The sequence below is a fragment of the Rana temporaria genome, chromosome 13 (genome assembly GCF_905171775.1).
Source record: "Rana temporaria chromosome 13, aRanTem1.1, whole genome shotgun sequence".
Taxonomy (NCBI): Eukaryota; Metazoa; Chordata; class Amphibia; order Anura; family Ranidae; genus Rana; species Rana temporaria.
Genome location: NC_053501.1, coordinates 43,809,297 through 43,831,495, shown reverse-complemented (window position 1 = coordinate 43,831,495; position 22,199 = coordinate 43,809,297). Strand labels below are relative to the sequence as shown.

General features: G+C 37.0%; 1 protein-coding gene across 2 annotated transcripts in view; it reads right to left on the bottom strand.

The window, feature by feature from the left end:
• The window catches only part of PAX9 (paired box 9), a 71,611-nt gene that overhangs the window by 43,689 nt on the left and 5,723 nt on the right, over window positions 1-22,199 (bottom strand). For both annotated transcript variants that reach the window (XM_040332102.1, XM_040332101.1), the window contains exon 3: window positions 11,132-11,262. In XM_040332102.1, coding sequence (XP_040188036.1) covers window positions 11,132-11,262 — 131 coding nt within the window. The remainder of the gene's footprint in view (window positions 1-11,131; window positions 11,263-22,199) is intronic.

The following is a 22,199-nucleotide window of genomic DNA, read 5'->3' as shown; positions in this document are numbered from 1 at the left end:
TTCATAGAAAGCAGATGGATTCAGCAGTTTGTATTTTCCGAAGCCATGGACAGGAGGCTGCGTGCATACTGGCTTACAGATGTGTCTTTTACAGATATGTATTCTTAACTTTATAGTAAAAACACCCTGCAATGCACATGAAAGGGGATACACAACAGCAGTGCATCACATTGCAAATCAGCTTATGAACTAAAACTGTAGGGATGCAATTCTAGTCCAGCAGAGTGTAGAATAAATGAATGAGAATTTCAAAGATATTATATTTTTCTAATCTGACTAACTACAAACACAAACCCGCACAATTTAAAATTTCTGATGTCAAGAACCATCACCCTAATTTCCTGGACTCTTCCAAAGGTTAATTTTCAATCAAAAGTTATTTTCCCTACTCTCCATCTTAAGCTAGGTGCACACTACTGCGATCCGATTTCCAGTACGATTATGTAGTGCAGCTCGGATGCCACTTGGATGTGGTTTGCATATTCTATGGGGTCAAAATCGTGCCTGGAATGTAGTGCAGGAACGTTTTCCAAAATTGCATTGATGTGAACGGGCAACGTTGAAAACAATGTGACTTCCATTGTCATGCCAATCTGAAATCGTACTAGCGTGAACAGAGCCTTAACCTCCCTGGCAGTATGATTATTTCAGATTTTAGGTGCTGAAAGCGGTACCATTATTTTGCATGGAAATTTGGCGTTTTATATTGTAGACCTGATGGGCCAGATTCACAGAGCAGATACGACGGCGTATCTCCTGATACGCCGTCGTATCTGTTGTTCTATCTATGCGACTGATTCATAGAATCAGTTACGCATAGATAGCCATAAGATCCGACAGGTGTAATTGTTTTACACTGTCGGATCTTAACCTCCCTGGCGGTATGATTCTTTCCGAAAAAACATGCTGAAAGCGGTACCATTATTTGCAAGGAAATTTGGCGTTTTATATTGTAGGTCTGTAATTTTTAGAAATAACTCACTTAAATCTGACCAAACAAGATTCTAATAGGCATCCCGGGTATGACATTTTTTTAAAAACAAAATTATAAATTATAATATAATAAATAATTATAAATAATTATAACAAATAATAATATAATTATAATAAAAATTATTCAATAATGTAATCAAATTAAAATCACTGAAATTTGCTCAGTTGCAGAATTGTTGCTGTCATTATTTTATTTTTTTTATGACGAATTTCCCCACAAATCGCTATCGCACAATTCTGCAAGTGATTATAATTTATTATCGCTGTTTTTTAGCTGATCTAAAACTATTTTTGACATAAAGGGACAATCTACAGTTTGCAGGGAGAAAAAAAGGTTTTTATTATATAAAATGACATGCATGACACAGGACAGACCACTAGGGACAGGGGGTGTGTGTTTTTTTTACATACAGTACTGTAATCTATAAGATTACAGTATACTGTATGTAATGTGTTTGTTTACGTTTTTGAATTTGGCGCCGTTCTCCGTCCCCGTGCGTCGTAACGTCGCAGGGAACGGAGATCGGCGTCACACGGAGGCACTATGTGAATCGAGCGAGGTCCCGCTCGCTCACACAGCGCGGTGGCATCGCTGGATCCAGGGACAAGGTAAGTAAAAAGTGCCTGTGGATCTAGCGAGGCAAGCCCGAGACTGACTCGGGGTTACCGATCGTAGCAGGAAAATCTAACCCCGAGTCAGTCTCGGGAACACCGCCAGGAAGGTTAAGATGCAATACCGCGGCCGCCGCGGGGGGGAGTTTGCGTCCTAAACCAGCGTCGGGTATGCAAATTAGGAGTTACTGCGATCCACGACGTTATTTTGCGTTCGCTACGTCGCCGCTAGTCTAGTTTCCCGTCGCAAAGTTAGTGTTTTTTTTTGGTGCCTTAACTTTACACAGAAATCGTATTGCTGTATAAAGTATGGGCGTCGTTCCCGCGTCGAAATTTAAAAAATAACGTCGTTTGCGCAAGCCGTCCGGGTATACGGAATTACGCTACGCGCGTCGCCGTTCTAAAAAAATTACGTCACTTCGCGCAAAGCACGGCGGGAGTTCGGAAACGAAGCATGCGCGGTAGGTCCGACGCGGGAGCGCGCCAAATTTAAATGGCACACGCCCATTTGAATTGGCCCGCCTTGCGCCGGAGGCCGCCGGCGTAGATTTTCATCGTGCTTGGTGAATCAGGCACTTGCGATGAAAAATTGCGGCGGTGTAACGTATCTACGATACGTTACGCCGCCGCTCATCTATGTGAATCTGGCCCGTAATTCTTAGAAATAACTCACTTAAATCTGTCCAAACAAGAGTCTAGTAGACATCCCGGGTATGATAAAGTTTGAAACACAAAATCATAAATTATAATAAATAACTATAAATAATTATAACAAATAATGATATAATTATAATAAAAAATATTCAATAATGTAATTAAATCAAAAACACAGAAATTTGCTCAGTTGCAGAATTGTCGCTGTCATCACTTTTAGTGTCAGATGACGAATTTCCCCACAAATCGCTATCGCTCAATTCTGCAAGTGATTCTAATTTATTATCGCTGTTTTCTAGCTGGTCTAAGACCACTTTTAGATGATGGACGTGGTATACTTGGATTTTGCAAAAGTGTTCGATACAGTTCCGCACATGGCTCATGTGTGAGGTAAAGTCTACAGGCTTGGAAAAATCTGTTTGTAAATGGATAGAAAACTGGCTAAAAGTGGTTAATGATTCTTACTCTGAATGGTCTAAGTTTATCGGTGGTGTACCCCAAGGTTCAGTGTTAGGACCCTTACTTTTTAATATATTTATAAATGATATTGGTTCTGGGATCAAAAGTAAAATTTCTGTCTTTGCAGATGACACCAAGCTATGCAGTGGAATAACGTCCTTACAGGATGTCGCCAATTTACAAGCTGACCTCAATGCTCTGTCTGATTGGGCAACTATGTGTCAGATGAGGTTTAATGTTGATAAATGTAAAGTTCTGCACTTGGGGGCTAAGAATATGCATGCATCATACATACTAGGGGGAGTACAACTGGGGGAATCCATAGTGGAGAAGGATGTGGGGGTTTTGGTAGATCATAAGCTCAATAATGGCATGCAATGCCAAGCTGCGGTTTCCAAAGCGAGCAAAGTCCTTTCTTGTATTAAGAGAGGTATGGACTCCAGAGAGAGAGAGATATAATTTTTCCCCTGTACAAATCATTAGTAAGACCTCATCTGGAATATGCAGTTCAGTTTTGGGCCCCAGTTCTCAAAAAGGATATCGGGGAACTGGAGAAAGTGCAGAGAAGGGCAACCAAACTGATAAGAGGCATGGAGGAGCTCAGCTATGAGGAAAGACTAGAGGAACTGAATTTATTCTCTCTTGAGAAGAGGAGAATAAGGAGGGATATGATCAACATGTACAAATATATAAGGGGTCCATATAGTAAACATGGTGTTGAGTTATTCACTTTACGGTCAACGCAAAAGACAAGGGGGCACTCTTTACGTCGAGAGGAGAAGAGATTTCATCTCCAAATATGGAAAGGTTTCTTCACGGTGAGAGCTGTAAAAATGTGGAACAGACTCCCTCCAGAGGTGGTTCTGGCCAGCTCAGTAGATTGCTTTAAGAAAGGCATGGTTTCTTTCCTAAATGTACATAATATAACTAGTACTAACATTTATAGGTAAAGTTGATCCAGGGTAAATCCGATTGCCTCTCGGGGGATCAGCAAGGAATTTTTTTCCCTGCTGTAGCAAATTGGATCATGCTCTACTGGGGTTTTTTGTCTTCCTCTGGATCAACTGTGGGTATACAATTGGGTATATGGGGTTGTATGATATTATTATGTTTTATTTAATTTTTTTATGGTTGAACTGGATGGACTTGTGTCTTCAACCTGAATAACTATGTAACTAACTATGTAACTTTTGACATAAAGGGACACTTTTTGGTTGCTATGGACAATCTCCAGTTTCCAGGCAGAAAAAACAGCATTTATAATATAAAACTGCATGCAGGACACTGGACAGATCACTAGAGACAAAGGAGATGTGTATTTATTTTATACAGTACTGTAATCTGTAAGATTACAGTGTACTGTATATGGACTGTGTTTTTACTTTTTTGAATTTGGCGCCGATCTCCGCCCCCGTGTGTCGCAACGTTGCAGGGAACGGAGCTCGGCGGCACACGGGCACTGTGTGAATCTGGCGAGGAGACAGCTCACACACACAGTGGGGAGACATCGCAGGATCCAGGGGACAAGGTAAGTAACTCTCCCTGTATCCTGCAATGCGATCCCGAGTCTGGCTCAGGGTTACTGCTAATGGTACTGAAATTTCACCCCAAGCCAGACTCAGAATACCGCTAGGCAGGTTAAACACATTATCTTTATATATTATACCATTATATACAGCTGGTTTTATACTCTACAGCAGCCTTACCCAACGTTTTTGACACAAAGGAACCCTTAAAATAACTTTCAGGTCTCAGGGAACCCCTGCTGATAATTACTTTATCTACAGTTCACTATACATTAGCCTGGTGGTCAGTGGGAAGGGAGCTTCTTACATTATTGGTGAGTGGGAAGAATGCTCTCTTTATAGGTAGCTAAAAAGATAATTGGTGTCAGTGACTACATATCTGAGGCCTCTTACACACGACTGAGAATCTCGTCATAAAAGAAACATCGTTTTCCTCAACGAGTTTTTTGACAGGCTTGTCGAGAATCTTGTCAAGCTTTCTTTGCATACACACTGTCAAGACAAAATCTCGTCGTTCTCAACCGCAGTGATGTACAACACGTACGACGGCACTATAAAGGTGAAGTTTGATACCACTGGCGCCACCCTTGGGGCTGTTTTTGCTAATCTTGTGTTACCACGTGTTAGTAAAAGTCTAATGAGAGACGATACGCGTTTTTCAGTCTGTTACAGCATGACTAATGTGCTATATCCATTACAAACGCTACTTTTACCGAACGTGAGCTCCCGTCTCATACTTTATTCTGAGCATGCGCGGGTTTCTAAGCAGACACACAAACGTGTTTCTCGTCGTTAACCAGCCCGACGAGAAACACGACGAGGAAACTGAGGCTCCGGACGAGAAAAAAGAGAGCATGTTCTCTTTTTTCTCGTCGAGATTCACAACAGTTTTCTCGACGAAAAACATACACACGACCGTTTGTAAAACGGTTGTGTGTACGAGGCCTGAGAAGCAGAAATTGCTCATTGCTCAAGGAACCCATAGCAACCATTGGAGGAACTTTGGTTGAGAAAGGCTGCTCTCCAGGACCATTTATGTAGGCCAGGGATCTTCAAACAATGGCCCTCCAGCTGTTGCAGAGCTACAGGTCCCATGAGGCATTGTAAAACTCTGACATTCACAGACATGACTAGGCATGGTGGGAATTGTAGTTCTTGAACAACTGAAGGGCCATAGTTTGGAGACCCCTGATGTAGGCCATAGATTTGCGTCATGATTAGAAAATAAATGATTATATTGGGTGTTATATACTACAACATGTATTCAGTTCAGGATGGCTCTTCAAGGTCTGCTTTACCCACTTTAATAAATACTTTTACTTAAGCTCAGCATAGTAGGGTGACTACTTAGCCCTGATTATACAAATGCATATGTAAATAAATGTGTATATTCTATTACAATGAATGCATACGATTCTGGTTTACAAATAATCTTTTTAAAGAGCTCTAGAGACCAGTGATTGAAAGTACAGTTATTAATCAACCATTTGTAGTTTTACACACCAAGATTGACTACTTTTACTATAGATATATTATATGGAGTCATTACTATAGCGGTTGGTTTGAATTAGTAAAGGATTTAAGCCATTCGTTACTTGCAAGTATTTATTGTGATAGCTCTGTGGTTTCAGAATATAAGCATGATTCATTTTGAAGCGAATTTAATATGGGACATGTTAATGCAAATTTTTCTATTGCTGTGTTATAGAGGAGGCTTTTGTGGTTTGAAGAAACGTATGCACTAATATGAATCTCAGTGAGAATGCCTCCCAGGAAGGAATATCCCTAAGGCATGCCATGTTTGGCCCCTTTCGTCGGCAGGTCTCATCACCAGTGATTATTCAGGACTGGAGCAGTTAACAAACGTGTAATAACAAGTATTTGGGGGCATCAAATGTGTGCATCATTGGTTGCAAACATTTTAAAGCATTCTTGAAAATCTCAGTCAACAATTTAGTATTTTTCTGTGTTCCCTAAGGAATAGATCTCTGCACTCGTGTAAAAAAACACCCTTGGGGAAAAAAATTGAAAAACGATATGTGGCAATCTCTAATCTAAAGTAGATCAAGTATATGTGTGGCTAGTTTAAACATTGTCGCAGTCAGTAGATTGAATTTTGGGGTCCACATGCAGCCTGGCAGCCAATTGTTTTAAAACATATGAACACATTGGAGATGATTTGCTGAAGAAGCTGCATTCACTTCAGTCATCCAATCAAATACAAAGAAAATACCTATTTTTACATTGTTATGCACATTATTGGATTTTCTAAATAAATACAGGTTCACTTGAGTAAATAAAGAAATGTAAATCTATATTCAATCATGCCCATAGAATGGTAGTCTAGTATATACCGGTAGCTAATATATATACTTTTGTGGTTGTGCCCCTCTTTAGCCAGGGTCTTCTGACATATGAAGTACCCATAGACATATAGGAAAAAATTGGCACACATTGGTGGTACCAATCATTTTTATTCTTCAGACAGTTCTCCAACATCTTCTACGTTTTATGTTGAACCCCCTCCTGCGGGAAGGCTCTTTATTGTTGCAGCTGAGTACTTTACATTAACAGCTTTACTGTTGTCTATAGAATTTTGCCAGCAAGCAGGTTGAGTTCTTAGACAAAGGCTACACATTTTAAGCACTGAGAAATGCTAGCCCCATTTATCTCATGATAATTGTAGGTAACGACTGGGCCATGAGCAATGGTCCAAAACTTGGCCTCACTGTGGCCATTATAATAATAGCTCTGTGTATTTATTTTTGTCCTTTGAAAACATACATGGCTCTTTTAGACGTGGGAAGCTCGTGGCAAAAAAAAAAAGAACGCATGGGAAATTTTAGCAAAGGTATCGTTTACCCCAAAACCTTGGGTGCTGCGTCAGTTTGCACTTGTCACAGAAAAAAAAAACAGCCATTAAAAAAGAAAATATTGCAACATAGGCCTGCTGCACTTTCCAAAAAATGTCATAATGCAATTGGACAACTCTCCATCCACTATAAAGGTATTATATACATACTACGCTCATATTGATGTAATGTTTGATTTTAAAATATCATTAAACTGGCTTATATGAATTATTTAATGATAAATAAAATAAACAACCAGTTGTTAAAAACTGGAGCTTAATCAGCTTAAATGTTTATGTCCTCTGGTTTCTCTCTTCCCCTTCATCATCATGCTAGTAACATATATGAACTACCCAAAACCCTGGCTTATGATCTACCAAAACCCCCACATCCTTCTCCGCCATTGATTCCCCCAGTTGTACTCCACCTAGTATGTATGATGCATGAATATTCTTAGCCCCCCAAGTGCATAACGTTACATTTATCAACATTAAACCTCATTTGCCACATAGTTGCCCAATTAAACAGTGCATTGAGGTCGGCTTGTAAGTTTGAGACATCCCGTAAAAGACGTTATTTCACTGCATAGCTTGGTTTTATCTAAAAATACTTAAATACTTTAAATCCCAGAACCTATATCATTTATAAATATGTTAAAAAGTAAGGTTCCCAACACTGAATCTTAGGGTACACCACTAACAACCCTAGACCATTCAGAGTATGAATGATTAATCACACGGTCAGTTAATTATACAGTCATAGTAAGGGGGGAACATACAGTTCCTAAATTAAATGTGGCCTAGATACCAAGGTGGTACATTAAATTCAGGCCTCATAAAATTGGGGTGATATCTTTTGACAGATACATTCTACAGCTAAAAAACAACAAGGGAAGTTCAGAAAAAAAAATTGTTTTACCTGAAACCATTACTTATTGAACTTAAATTGTTAACATAAGTAACTTACTATTACCTAAAACCTAACCCCTTCATTGTAAACATTATCCAAACTTCAGCTTAAACCTTCAACTTAACCCTTAACATACACCTAACTCTCAAATCAAAACTTAACCACCTAAACCTAAATATTAACATTGACCAAACCTGTAAACCTAACCCTTAACATGAACACTGAAGCTAAAATCTAACCCTAAACCTTCAACCAATAAACCCAATTAATAACCTTAACCAAAACCCCTAACCCTTCAAATTGATAACTTTAACCTAATTCCCAAAACCTTTACCTAACCACTAAACGTTATATTTAATATTTACTCTTGACCTAACCCCTAATCTTATCCCAAATACAAACACTTAAACTTAACTCTTAGAATTTTAACATAGCTCGTAAAGGTTTATTTTTCATCTATAACAGTAATATTATTGACATTACAAAAATATTACTGGAACATACATAAAATGACCACACCAGCGATTCTTTGGATATTTTTTAGAAATGTACTTGCACCCACCCCAAAATTGCCCACGAAAAACTCTTGGTCCAAATGTTGGCACCAAGAATAGCTCCAAGGAGTGTTTAGTCTATTTGGGTATGAAGAAGTACTGAGAATGTTGTAATGTTTTTTGTGCACGTATTATATAAGTATTTATTTGTAGTAACCATATATTAAAATTATTCACATAAGAAGCTAAAGCAAGGACACGCGTCCATCAACCAAGCATCCTCAAAACTATTCCTGATCAAGAGAGAATGAAAAGAAAAAGCAAAGTCCAGCTTTTCTTTAGATGATATGAATTTCCACATGACCCTAATCTGTCCTCTAGACACTTTCCTGGATCAGCATAATACCAAGAACTTTTAATGCTGACCAGCTGTCAAATAACATATATATTTTATCCTGTTGCCAATTCTAGTTCAGAAAGTCCCTGCAGAGTTGGCTTCTACAATATATATTTTTTTACATTTAATGTCATACTAGCTACTGCATGAATCTATCCTTCTACAACCACAAAAATACCTCATCTCTGTGCTTAGGACTACTTCCATTATATTATTAATTTTAAACAATTATTTGTTTTACTGTGCTCGTCAGGTTCAGTTGGACATGTTCACATGACATACTTCCTAAATTATAAGCACCAGAACAAAGAAAACTGTTGTAAATATGCCTGATAGAGGTTACTAGTCAAATTCCTTATGTCATCTCTCCAGAAGATAAAAGATGAAAATGGACAACGGGTCTACTTTTTGCTCTAGTTTTTCTTGTTTAAGCTTTTTATTATTTTAAATCAACCTTGTGTATTTTTTTTATATTCTAGAAGAAACAATACAATTCTACACTTGGAGTGCCTATAAGATAGCAGTCTAAAGACACAAGCAATTTAAGCTGGATACATACTATACAATTTTCTTTCGATTTTTTTTCCTTTGGATTTACCAAAACCTTATAATATGAGGTCAAACCTAAACACTTTCAATTTGTATGCAATCAGGAAGGCCCTTGCACTACATAGGTGAAGGTAAATCTAAAGGGAATCTAACAACAAAAGTTGTATAGTGTGTATCCAGCTTTAGGCTAAAAGAAAGATCATTCATACAAAAGATCTTTTGTAGATAAAATTTGAGTTTTTCATTAATTTTTGGTTGCGTGAACAGTTGTTTTGTGGGGCAATTTTTCCATCTTTAGGTTAATTGTTTCATGATAATAACTAGCATGAATAACAATAATACCCCTACAATAAAACACGCTTTCAATCTTATCTACCACTATGATACGTATATTTGTGACAAATTATATTCTTCATATAAAAAATCACGACCATTTCTGGTGTGAATGAGTATTTGTATGAAAAACCATTTGTGCAGAAAATCATTTATACTATTCAAATAATTATTCACAAATCTCTGGCTTTCTAAATCTGTCTGAACATGTTAATTTTAATAGTACAATCCCTCTATATAGTCTCCATTAAATTTACAGCTATGTAGTATAGGGACCTATCTATGCAATGGGCTTTAATTACTAAAGGAGTTGTTCATCTAGAAAAGTCAATGTTAGTGAATAAGTTGCAACTGTGTTTACTTTGAATACCCAATCATGTACAAGAGGCAGTTAAAAAAAAGGACTTTTATTTAATCATTTAATTGGTGAAAAGACTTTAAATAGTGAAAAGACTCTACACATTTAGTAAGCCATCCTCACTCTGTTTAATTCATATCCAATTGCATAAGTCCTTACGCTTCATAAATGTTAAAAATTTCAAAGGTGATTGTGCAACTAGATTGGCCATCTTTATATCTATGTGCAATGTGGGACATTCATTATACTAGGAAATAAAATCCTCATTTATTACAAGTCATTGTAGTTGTAATAGTGCACTTGCAACAGCTCAGTTGAGTACTGTCCATGATAATTTGTTTAACAGTTTTTTGTTTCCTTTCAAGGGTCTACCCTCTTCTTCTAGGTCTAAGCAGTACTGATAGGTTGCATACAAAGGACGTAGACCCCTAAAAGCTTGTTCTGAAAAAATAACTGTTAGTGCGAAGATAAAGTTAAAATGGTACTCAACTGCGTCATTTATTAGAAGAAATCTCATTGGCTGCAAAAAGATTTCCATTAAGAAATTGTCCCCAATATGCATTTATCTAGTTCAGAGTGTAGCCATGAATAATTAGTGTTAGGGCTCATTTACCCCAGCAGCATTGGATTACATTGAAAAGCATTGCCCAAAATAGTCCCAGTGCAACAACAAGGTAATTGGCCTTATCTCCTATGGTTTCAATTCACATTAACACCCTGTGTTGGTGTGCACTGAAAACTGACATATTTATTTTTGCGCTGTACATTCGGATGTTCTGTAATGCATTGCAATGTACTGCAGCACAATTGAAGTAAAAAAAGCAAGCATTGCAATGTGTTTTAACAGTGTATTGCAGCCCACGGCAGCGTGCATTCACATTACACACCAGTGTACATGCATTATGCACACAATAATGTGCACTGTGTAGCATTGATGAGTTCCAAATGTTTGTTATGCCCCCCAATCCCTAATAATTATCTCTCACCCCCTTTACCTGGCTGTATTTGACTTCCTGTTCAAGGGAACTCTTTTCCAACCCGTTGAGCATGTGCTGTGAAGATTGAAAACTGTTCCTACTTAGACTGCTCCATTCTTCCAACTTGGGGCTGTGATAGGGCGACGTGTCTGGGGAGAAAAAGGGCAAGTGTTACTAATACATTCGTATGTACAGAGGCAAGTCTATGCTACTTGTAGCTGATGAGCTATGTGTTATCGTCTAGAACCGGGCTCACCAAACACTGCGAAAATGCAACTCACAAACTCCAATAAAACATTAAGAATAATAAAAATTCCTTTTTTGTCTTCTTTTTCCATAGGTAATAAAATGAATCGCTGTGCGTGTTTTTAGCATCTGCAACCTAGAGTAAGAAATGTCCTTATGACTAATACTGTGAAACACACTGCTAATAGGAACAGCATGTGTATAAAATAGGAGAATACTGTATACTACAGAATGACTATACCTGGAAATATAATACATATTAATGTCAGGCACAGTCTCTATTCAGTTTACAATTTATTTATTTTTTGCCTCTTATATTCTGCTTATACTGTGACGTCATAAATGGACCAAAACCTAGATTATTAACTTTTTTTATTTTGGTGCTTTGTTTTGGTTGGTTTTCTCTTTTTTATGTACCTAAATGCGGACCAAAACTTAGATAATTGACATAATTTTATTTGGTGTTTTGTTTTGGTCATGTTTCTCTTTTTTATGTATCTAAATGCAAGTTCTTTGAAACAGACTATGTATGCCTTTTTAATTTTTTTTTTATTAGAATCGATGACAGAACTCCACATACATAGGAGTTTTGTGTTCTGCCTGAAGAAGCAGCTCAATGTTATCTTATGTGTCCATGCACATTAGGGTGATTAGAGGCATATAGATGCATATTTTGAGCTAAGCATTTAAAAGCAGGAAAAAAAACTCTGTTTTTTGATTGGAGCTTTCTAGCATATTAAACGCTAAACACTCCTAAACTTGCCTAAACATGTATAAAAACGCTCTATACAAGCGTTTTGTTTTTTCCAAGGGAACTGGAGTTTTTTTAAGCCCAGTGTGCATGGGGCCTGGGACTCTGAAGTTCATTACCTAAAGGGGGTTCTTAATCTTCATTTATTAAATTGTGTTAGTACGTACAGGCATACCCCACTTTATGTACACAATGAGTTTATTTTCTATAGCTGGAGAGTGGAAAATCAGGCTCACTTCTGCACAGAAACCAATGAGCTTCTAACCCCAGCTTGGTCAATTAGGCCTGGTAATAAAACCTGAAAGCTCATTGGTTGTTATGCAGAAGTGAGCCTGATTTTGCACTCTCCAGCTATAGCAAATAAACCTCATTGTGTACTTTAAAGTGGGGTATGCCTGTACAGGAATACCCCACTTTTAAGTACACAATGGGATTTATTTACTAAAGCTGGAAAGTGCAAAATCAGGCTCACTTCTGCACAAAAAACAATGAGCTTCCAGGTTTTATTACCAGGCTTAATTGAACAATCTGGGGTTAGAAGCTCATTGGTTTATATGCAGAAGTGAGCCTGATTTCCCACTTTCCAGCTTTAGTAAATAAACCCCAATGTGTATTTAAAAGCAGGGTATGCCTGTATTCACTTTAGTGTACAACTATGAGGTTTATTTACTAAAACTGGAGAGTGCAAAACCTGGTGCAGCTATGCACGGTAGCCAATCAGCTTCTAACTTCAGCTTGTTCAATTAAGCGTTAGCAAAAACAAACTGGAATCTAATTGGTTTCTATGCAGAGCTGCACCAGATTTTGCACTCACATTTTAGTAAATCAACCCCTACGTGAATGCCCATTGATGTGCAGATTAAATAAATAAACAGGAATTTGCTTTTCATCACTATCTGATAACTGGAATGAACATTCACACAATGTATTGAGTGAACTTTCTTAACTCCTTTAGTACAAACATATAAATGTTGTACAGTACGTTACATGCCAGTCCTAATACGTTATTCAGCTAAAGAGACCTTTTCATGCAAAATGAATACGTGTGATGTGCATCTTACTCAGTGTGTTGGCAGCAGGATCATGTAGCATTTAGCCATGCATGAAAACAGAAAGGTTGGCGTGAACCTTACACCACATCCTGGATAAGGATTTAAAATGCAGGTTTTCTAGATTTCCTAGTCAGACATGCAAAGCTAAATTAGAGAAATACATGTATACACAAAACAATGAGTGGTATTAGCTGGTGTAAACTGTATAAAGATAGTAATCCAAAGCAGAACTGGAAAATGGGCACGCAGGGTGCAAATTAGGAGTCTTGACACACTTTGGGGGATATTTACTAAAACTGGAGCAGACAGAATTTGGTGCAGCTGTGCATAGTAGCCAATCAGCTTTTATTTCCAGCTTGTTCGATCAAGTTTTGACAATAAACCTGGAAGCTGATTGGTTACTATGCACAGCTAAACCAGAATCAGTGTGCACCAGTTTTAGTAACTCTCCCTCTGTGAGACAGAGGAGCTGAAAATCTTCATCCAATAAATTGCAGCTGTGTTCACTGAATTACCCAATCGGGTTTGAATGAAATTATTATTATCATGCAGGATTTATATAGCGCTAGCAGTTTGTAGTGTTTTACAAAATTAAAGGAGACAGTACATTTAAAAAAAGTACTTTGCTTTTCACCCAATTGACTAATTGAAGTGAATCTTCATTTAATGTATTGAGTGAATATTTTCAACTCCTTAGTAAATCAGCACTTTGTGCAGCCTTGTGATATAGTGATGATGGTGAAAGTCTCTCGAAATGTATATACAGTACTGCATTAATGATGGGCCTGCAATGAACAGACTTCTTCAAAGCCGTTCCCAAATAGTCAAGTTGATTTATAATAGTAGAAGAGTTAACAAACTCTTCTACTATTATAGTAGTGAGTAGTATGAACACACTTAGCACGGTGAGGGTGCACTGAACTAGTAAAAATCGTGAAGCTGCGTTCACTTCTGTCATCTGATCATTCCAAAAAAAAGATTTTTTTACTCTTCTGTTTGTAAATGATTAGGAATTCTAAAGTGAGCACAGCTACACTGTATTTACTAATCTCAATGAAGGTTCACAATGAAAAGTGAACATTTACATAAGTGTTAGGCAACATCACTCCAGCTGTTGTGGAACTACAAGTCCCACGATGCATTGCAAGACAGTGACAGGCATGACACCCAGATTTAGAAAGATGATGGGATTTGTAGTTTCTCTATAGCTGGAGTATAGAGGTTACCTACTCCTGTGATACGGGTAATATATAACACAGAACAAATGATATGTATATAATAATACCAGGGCTGCTGTTATAAATTATGGGGCCCCCGTACAGCCTACCTGGCAGACGCCCCCCCCCCCCCCCCCAATATATGATTTTTTTTCACTAAAAATACACTAAAAGTATTATTAGCCAATACAAACCTAACAAAGAACCTGTGTGAATTAGCCCTTTTTAAATAGTTTTTTTACATTTGGATTTCAAAAATGTATAATTTTTTTAAACATTATTTATTACACTGTTACACTGTTACATTTTTTTGTTTTAGAGGATAGGGATGCCAGCAGTGCCACGGGAGGGGGCTTGGCACAGTGACAGGGGGGCACATGGGGGATCAGAAGTGGGCAGACCTGGGAGGGGAATCAGTGCCAGGGAAGTAAATAAAGGAACGATGCTCCGTGTCTCTCCCTGCAGCAGCTGAATTCCGACGGGAGGCAGAGAACCCGGCTTTCAGCTGCTGCAGAGAGCAGCACGGGGCATCTTTCTGTAATTGCCCCTCTGCCCGACTACAATGATTCCTTCTGCTGTTCCGGCCCCTCTGTGTGCCTGGGCCCCCTACAGGAGGGCTGGTGGTCCCCCTATCAGCGGCCCTGAATAATACCATAAGCATAAACGGTTCTAAAAAAAAATATTCCAATTAAAAAAACATGTGATTTTGGAAAGTCCCCATAACTGTATATATTGTGTGGCTGTTTAATGTGTATACTGTATAAAAGCAATGCATTCCAACTAAATAGCCCTATTGGATACATCATTAGAAGATTAAAGGATAACCTTACCTTGACATAAAATTCCACATATAGTGTATTCCTATACTATTATTTACTCCTATCCCCATGATCACAAGTATAAATATAACTACAGACCTCAGGTGAAACTTGTTTCCCATTTAACACTACCATAACTGTCTAGGGCAGTGGTAACCAATGACCTGTGTAACCTTACATGACCTACATGTCTTCCTGCATGGTTGTGGGCAGGCCATTAACCCCTATGGCCAGCTGTTGGTCAAGTCGTAGAAGCAAGAAATTGGAAAAACTGCAATCTGATGTCTGCAATTATATTTAAATATTTGATCAGGGAGGACAATAGGGCAATATTGCTGACAGTTAGAAAACATTATCCTTTTAATGTTTCATAGGGGCCCAAGCACTTTTACTAAACCTGCTGTAAGGCTTTAGCAAAAAAATGTATTACATTTTTTTTTATTGGTTTCAAAATTTATATAAATAGTAGTATACTACTACTGATAATAATAATAATAATAATAATAATAATCACCATCATCATCATCATAATAATGAAAAATAGCAGTAATGTCATACAGTATATTAGAAAAATATGTATTATTACTTTACTATCCCTACATTTTTGATCACATATCTGCACTGAAAATCACAGTCCTATGAGGACACCTATCACTGCACTCTATAAAAAGCACACGCAAGCTGACGCATGTAAACACACACATTTGCATCATAAGATAACGGGTTGATTTAGTGCAGTTGCTCCAGAGCAAGGATCGTCAAACTACGGCCCTCCAGCTGTTGTGGAACTACACATCCCATGAGACATTATAAAACTCTGACATTCACAGACATGACTAGGCCTGATTTGAATTGTAGTTCCTGAACAACTGGAGGGCCATAGTTTGAAGACCCATGCTCCAGAGCATAGTAAACAAGGTAAAGTTTCACTTTACAATGAAAACCCATACACATGCAAGGAAAAAAAAATATGAATTTTTGCTTGCACATGATTGGATGATGGAAGTCGGCAGAACTTCTGCTCTTAAAGCTCTGCAAAGTGCACAGTCAATTTGCCTTTAGTAAATCAATTCCATAATCTTCATTCACACGGCCGGAAAAAGCTGCATTTACAAGCCTTTTTTATTTACAGATCTGAACGCAGTTGGGTTATTTACAATGGGGACATTCACACAAGTGCGTAAATATGCACCGCGCTTAGATCCGCAACGCAAAATCCGCATCAGAACACATAGGTATACTTGTATGCCAGATGCAGGTATTGGAATAAAACAGGACAAATTTTATAAGTATTTACTGATCGTTACTCTGGAACCTTTGTGCGTAAAAAAAAACAAAAAAAGATGCGTATTAGTAAATTTTTTACGTCCCTAACAGGCATTATATTTTATTATATATATAATACATATAATTGGAAAATGTATATTGTTCCTATTGCTATCTGCAATGAACATCACAGTCCTATGAGGACATCTACAACTGTACTCTATGCAAAGACCGCAAACTGACGCAAGTAAACGCACACATGGGCGTCATAGGGTATAGAATAGTCATGTGGTGCTCAAGTATAGTGAACACATGTGAACAAACCCTAATAAGACTTTAATTAAAGGAATGTATAGAGATTATGTACTGTAGTGATAATTGGAGATTTTGGGGGAAAATGTGAAAGGAGAAACATTTGCAATGTAGCAACATTAATATTCCTAATCTATCTGATATAATAAAACAGTCCAAAGAGCAATTATCACCTACAAAAAGTACTACCTCCCCAGCAACCAGACAGATTTCAGTTTCCAAAAGTGGCAAGATCATTGAAAGTGAAATGTTGATTGGTTGCTATGGGTTACTGCTGCTGTCAGTACATGATGTGTCAGTTATCATGATGATGATGATGAAGCAGGAGAAAGGAGCTGCAGTGATATTGCTGTGCAGCCACATTCACCCCAGATAGAAGTGCAGCCTATGAAATCAGGTTATTAAAATATTGCGGTCACAGTCACACTTGTGCTGAGTGTATATCTTGGCTCCCCAGCCCTGCAGCCTCGTCAATGTGAGAATTTCACACAGCCACATGGAGGATGGAAGCGATCACAGCACTGTTGACGTGGGTATGTTGTTGGGATAAATAGTCGGAGTTTCAATAGGGGAAGGAAAATATTACTTGTCAGGTACAGAAAAAAATGACACCGTGCAAAAACCAGACAAACCACTCATCTCCAGGTCATTAATCACAGAGTGGGGGTGATACCAGGCACCTAAAGGTGACACTGAACCCATGAACAGCCTAGAGGTGACACCCCATCCATGGACAGCCTAGAGGTGGCACCCCATCCATGGACAGCCTAGAGGTGACACCCCATCCATGGACAGCCTAGAGGTGACACCCGATCCATGGACAGGGGTGACACCCCATCCAAGCACTATCTAGAGGTGACACTCCATCCATGGACAGCCTAGAGGTGACACCCCATCCATGGACAGAGGTGACACCCCATCCAAGGATTATCTAGAGGTGACACTCCATCCATGGACAGCATAGAGGTGACACCCCATCCATGGACAGCATAGAGGTGACTCCCCATCCATCGATAGCCTAGAGGTGACACCCCATCCATGGACAGCATAGAGGTGACACCCCATCCATCGATAGCCTAGAGGTGACACTCCATCCATGGACAGCATAGAGGTGACACCCCATCCATCGATAGCCTAGAGGTGACACTCCATCCATGGACAGCATAGAGGTGACACCCCATCCATCGATAGCCTAGAGGTGACACCCCATCCATGGACAGCATAGAGGTGACACCCCATCCATCGATAGCCTAAAGGTGACACCCCATCCATGGACAGCATAGAGGTGACACCCCATCCATGGACAGTCTAGAGGTGACACCCCATCCATCGATAGCCTAGAGGTGACACACCATCCATGGAAAGCCAGGACTCTGCAGACATAGAAAATCGCATTTCTCTAAAAGACTGGAGACCCTCGGATTTTGTAGAAGAAAGCCCAGGCTGTGTTTGAAGAAAGGATTACAAATACGGAAAATACTTAGAATTCCAGAATTTGTCAGAAATGTTTATTTTACAGTGAGAGGGGGAAAAAAAAGGGACTCTCCAAAGATATTCATACAATGGGGCCAAAGCTGAAAACTCTGTCCTTCAAGATCGCAGAAAAAGAAGGTGGCAGAGATAAAACTGGTGTCACTGCACTGATATACTGGCAGTTTCTAAGCAACAAGATAGGCAGAAAAAAACTACTAAGTGTCATAAAAGAAGGAGCCTTTTTTTAAAGTGTACCCATCAACAACTTGCAACAATAATAATGTATATATATATATATATATATATATATATATATATATATATATATATATATATATATATATATATATATATAATATATTATAATAGCACATGGTGGTCAAAACTGGCATTCATATCACAGAAATACATGAAGAAATAATGGAACTGATAGAGATAAAATTGGTCTCCCTGCACCTTGGATACCAACTGTAATACTGGCAGCTGCCAAGCAGCAACAAGAATGGCAAGAAAAAAAAACAGCTAAGGCACCATTACTTGAAGTGTAACTATCTACAACTTGCAAAAATAATATTGTCTATATAAATATAATATTATAGTGGTCAAAACGGTCATTCATATCACAGAAATAGAAGTGGAGAAATAATGGAAGAAATAAAAAGTCACTGCACCCTGGATACCAGCTGATATACTGGCAGTTGCTAAGCAACAACAAGAATGGCAGAAAAAAACAGCAAAGTGTCATAAAAGAAGGCGCCAGTATCCCCATCAACAACTTGCACGAATAATAAAATGTATATATGTGTGTGTGTATATATGTATATAATATATATATATATATATATATATATATATATATATATATATATATATATATATATATATATATATATATATATATATATATATATATATATATATATATATATACATATTATTACAACGCTGTTCTTCAGAGCACAGAAACAGATGAAGAGAATTAATGCTGGTGAATGAAATAAAACTGATGTCGCTGCACCCTGGATACCAACTTATATACTGGCAGCTGCCAAGCAACAATTATTATGGCACAAAGTGGTCAAAGCTGTCCTTCAGATCACAGAAATAGATATGAGAAAGTAAAGGAGGTGATAAAACTCGGGTCACTGCACCCTGGATACCAATTGATATACTGGCAGCTGCTGGGCAACGACAAGAATGGCAGAAAATAGCACCTTTCCTTTGCCATTCGCAACCCAGACTGCTCTCACACTGGTATAAATAGTAAAAATCTATATGAATATATTATTATAGCACAATGCAGACAAAGCTGAAATTTCTGTCGCAGAAAAGTTGTTGGGAAATATTGGAGGTGGTGGAGGTAAAAGTGGTGTCACTGCACCCTGGATACCAACTGATATACTGGCAGTTACCAGGCATCAACAATGGCAGAAAAGATAACGTGAAAAAGGCGCCCATTATAAAGTGTTATAATCAACAACTTGCATAAATCATGAATGTATATACTGTATGGATACATTGCTATAGCACAGTGAGGCCAAAGCTGCACAAATGATGTGAAGAAATAATAAAGAGATGATACTGGCAGCTGCTGGGCAAGGACAAAATCACAGCTTGCCATGAAATAAGGCGCCATTGCTTAGAGTGTAACCATTACAGATTACATGTGTGTTTAAATAAGGAAGGTGTCTAACAATAAAAAATCATAGTAGCGAAAGGCAGTCAAAACGTCAAATTTTGTTCCTATGTCAGAAAAAGATGTGGAGAAAGTTTATATATTATAGAGGCCATAGAGATAACCGGTGTCACTGCACCCTGGATATCAGCAGATGTACTGGCACCTAGCAACAACTTCCCCATAGAGAAGAAGAGGGGCAGAATAGATCACAACATGGCACAACATGGCACATGAAATAAGGAGCTCATGATTAGCCTAACCATCATGTTCGCACCTACATAAATAAGTGCATAAATCCATGGTAACAGCAGCATATCAATAAAAAGTGTAAAATATAGAAACTACCTACAACGTAAATTTCAAATCTACTGAGGTCAGGTAAGTAAATTATCCAGTTTACAAAGAGCTCATCGACACTATATTATTATTAATATTAATGTAATTATTGTGTGCAAACCACTAGTACACAGGACCACCAGCTCCGCAGGAGCTCCCACTGACAGAGCTACTCAGATTTGCTGATTCGCTGCTGGCGAACAGATTGACCGGTGAGTGGAAAACCATCTATTCGCCGAACTGATTACCTTTGTGATTTGTAACCGGTCACATAAACGGGGAGCTCTTTTTAGCCTGCATAGGGTGAACTCACCTTAGTGGATTATTTGATTCATTTTTGTATAGTTGACTATTTTTTTTTTTTACATTTTATTATAAATGAGTTAGAATTATTATGCTAAAAAAAAAAAAACATTTGATTTTATCTAATTAAGCAAAGCCATGTGCAAGTGTGTGCACTTTGGTTTATAAAATAAAAAGTTATAAAATATTTGGTAGTGCAAAGGTAATCGCTACTAACAAACAACCTGGGGGGAAAAAATGTGAAAGCATGGAGAGACAATTTGTCCTCCTACTTACTGAGCATTGCCTTGTGAGATTACAAGGGAAAGTCTGTTCTGGGCTAAAAATAACACAGATTTAAATTTTTTCTATTTCTGTATTTTTTTATATATATATTTTTTGAGAGGTATTCAAATAAAAATTAAGTCTAAAATCCCTGTTTTTTTATGCTGTTCCTTAACCATGTCGAAAATATTTTAATATTAGGACATGAAGATTTCCTAAATTTTAGTCAAATGTGGAAATATATAGATAGGACTGATCTGGGATAAATGGACCTGCTAAGCTATTGCCAATAATGACCAATGAGGTTCTATGTTCACTTTTTTAATACTGGTTACTAAATGGAAAAAGCATACTTTTGCTGTGTTGGCCTATGTTGAATACATTTATTATATTTTAAATACTTGGTTATACATATATTGTATAGCTACATAGTTAAAGTTGAAAAAAAGACAAGTCTCCCTCTCTCTTTCTCTCTCTCTCTCTATATGTATATTATGTGTGTGTATATATATATATATATATATATATATATATATATATATATATACACACACACACACACACACACACACACACACACACACACATTTTGCAGTATATTGAGACATGGTTGAATATTTGCACACAGTTGTTAAATATAAATAAAAAATAAGACTATATATATATATATATATTTTTTTTATATTATTATTATTTATATACATATATATATTTATATGTATTTAATTATCTTTTTTTTAACTCTAACTATGCAATATATATATATACCACATATAGTAAGGAAAACACAAAAGGTAATATATATTTATGTATAATGAGACATAGCAAAATATTTGTACACAGATGTTACATATGTGTTTATATATATATATATATATATATATATATATATATATATATATATATATATATATATATATATATATATATATATATATACTCGCTCTAACCATGATATATATATATATATATATATATATATATATATATATATATAAACACATATGTAACATCTGTGTACAAATATTTTGCTCATATATATATATAGCAATATATATATATATATACTCACTCTAACCATGATATATATATATATATATATATATATATATATATATATATATATATATATATATATATATATATATATATATACATACATATGTAACATCTGTGTACAAATATTTTGCTATGTCTCATTATACATAAATATATATTACCTTTTGTGTTTTCCTTACTATATGTGGTATATATATATATATATATATATATATATATATATATATATATATATATTGCATATATATATATATATATATATATATATATATATTGCATATATATATATATATATATATATATATATATAT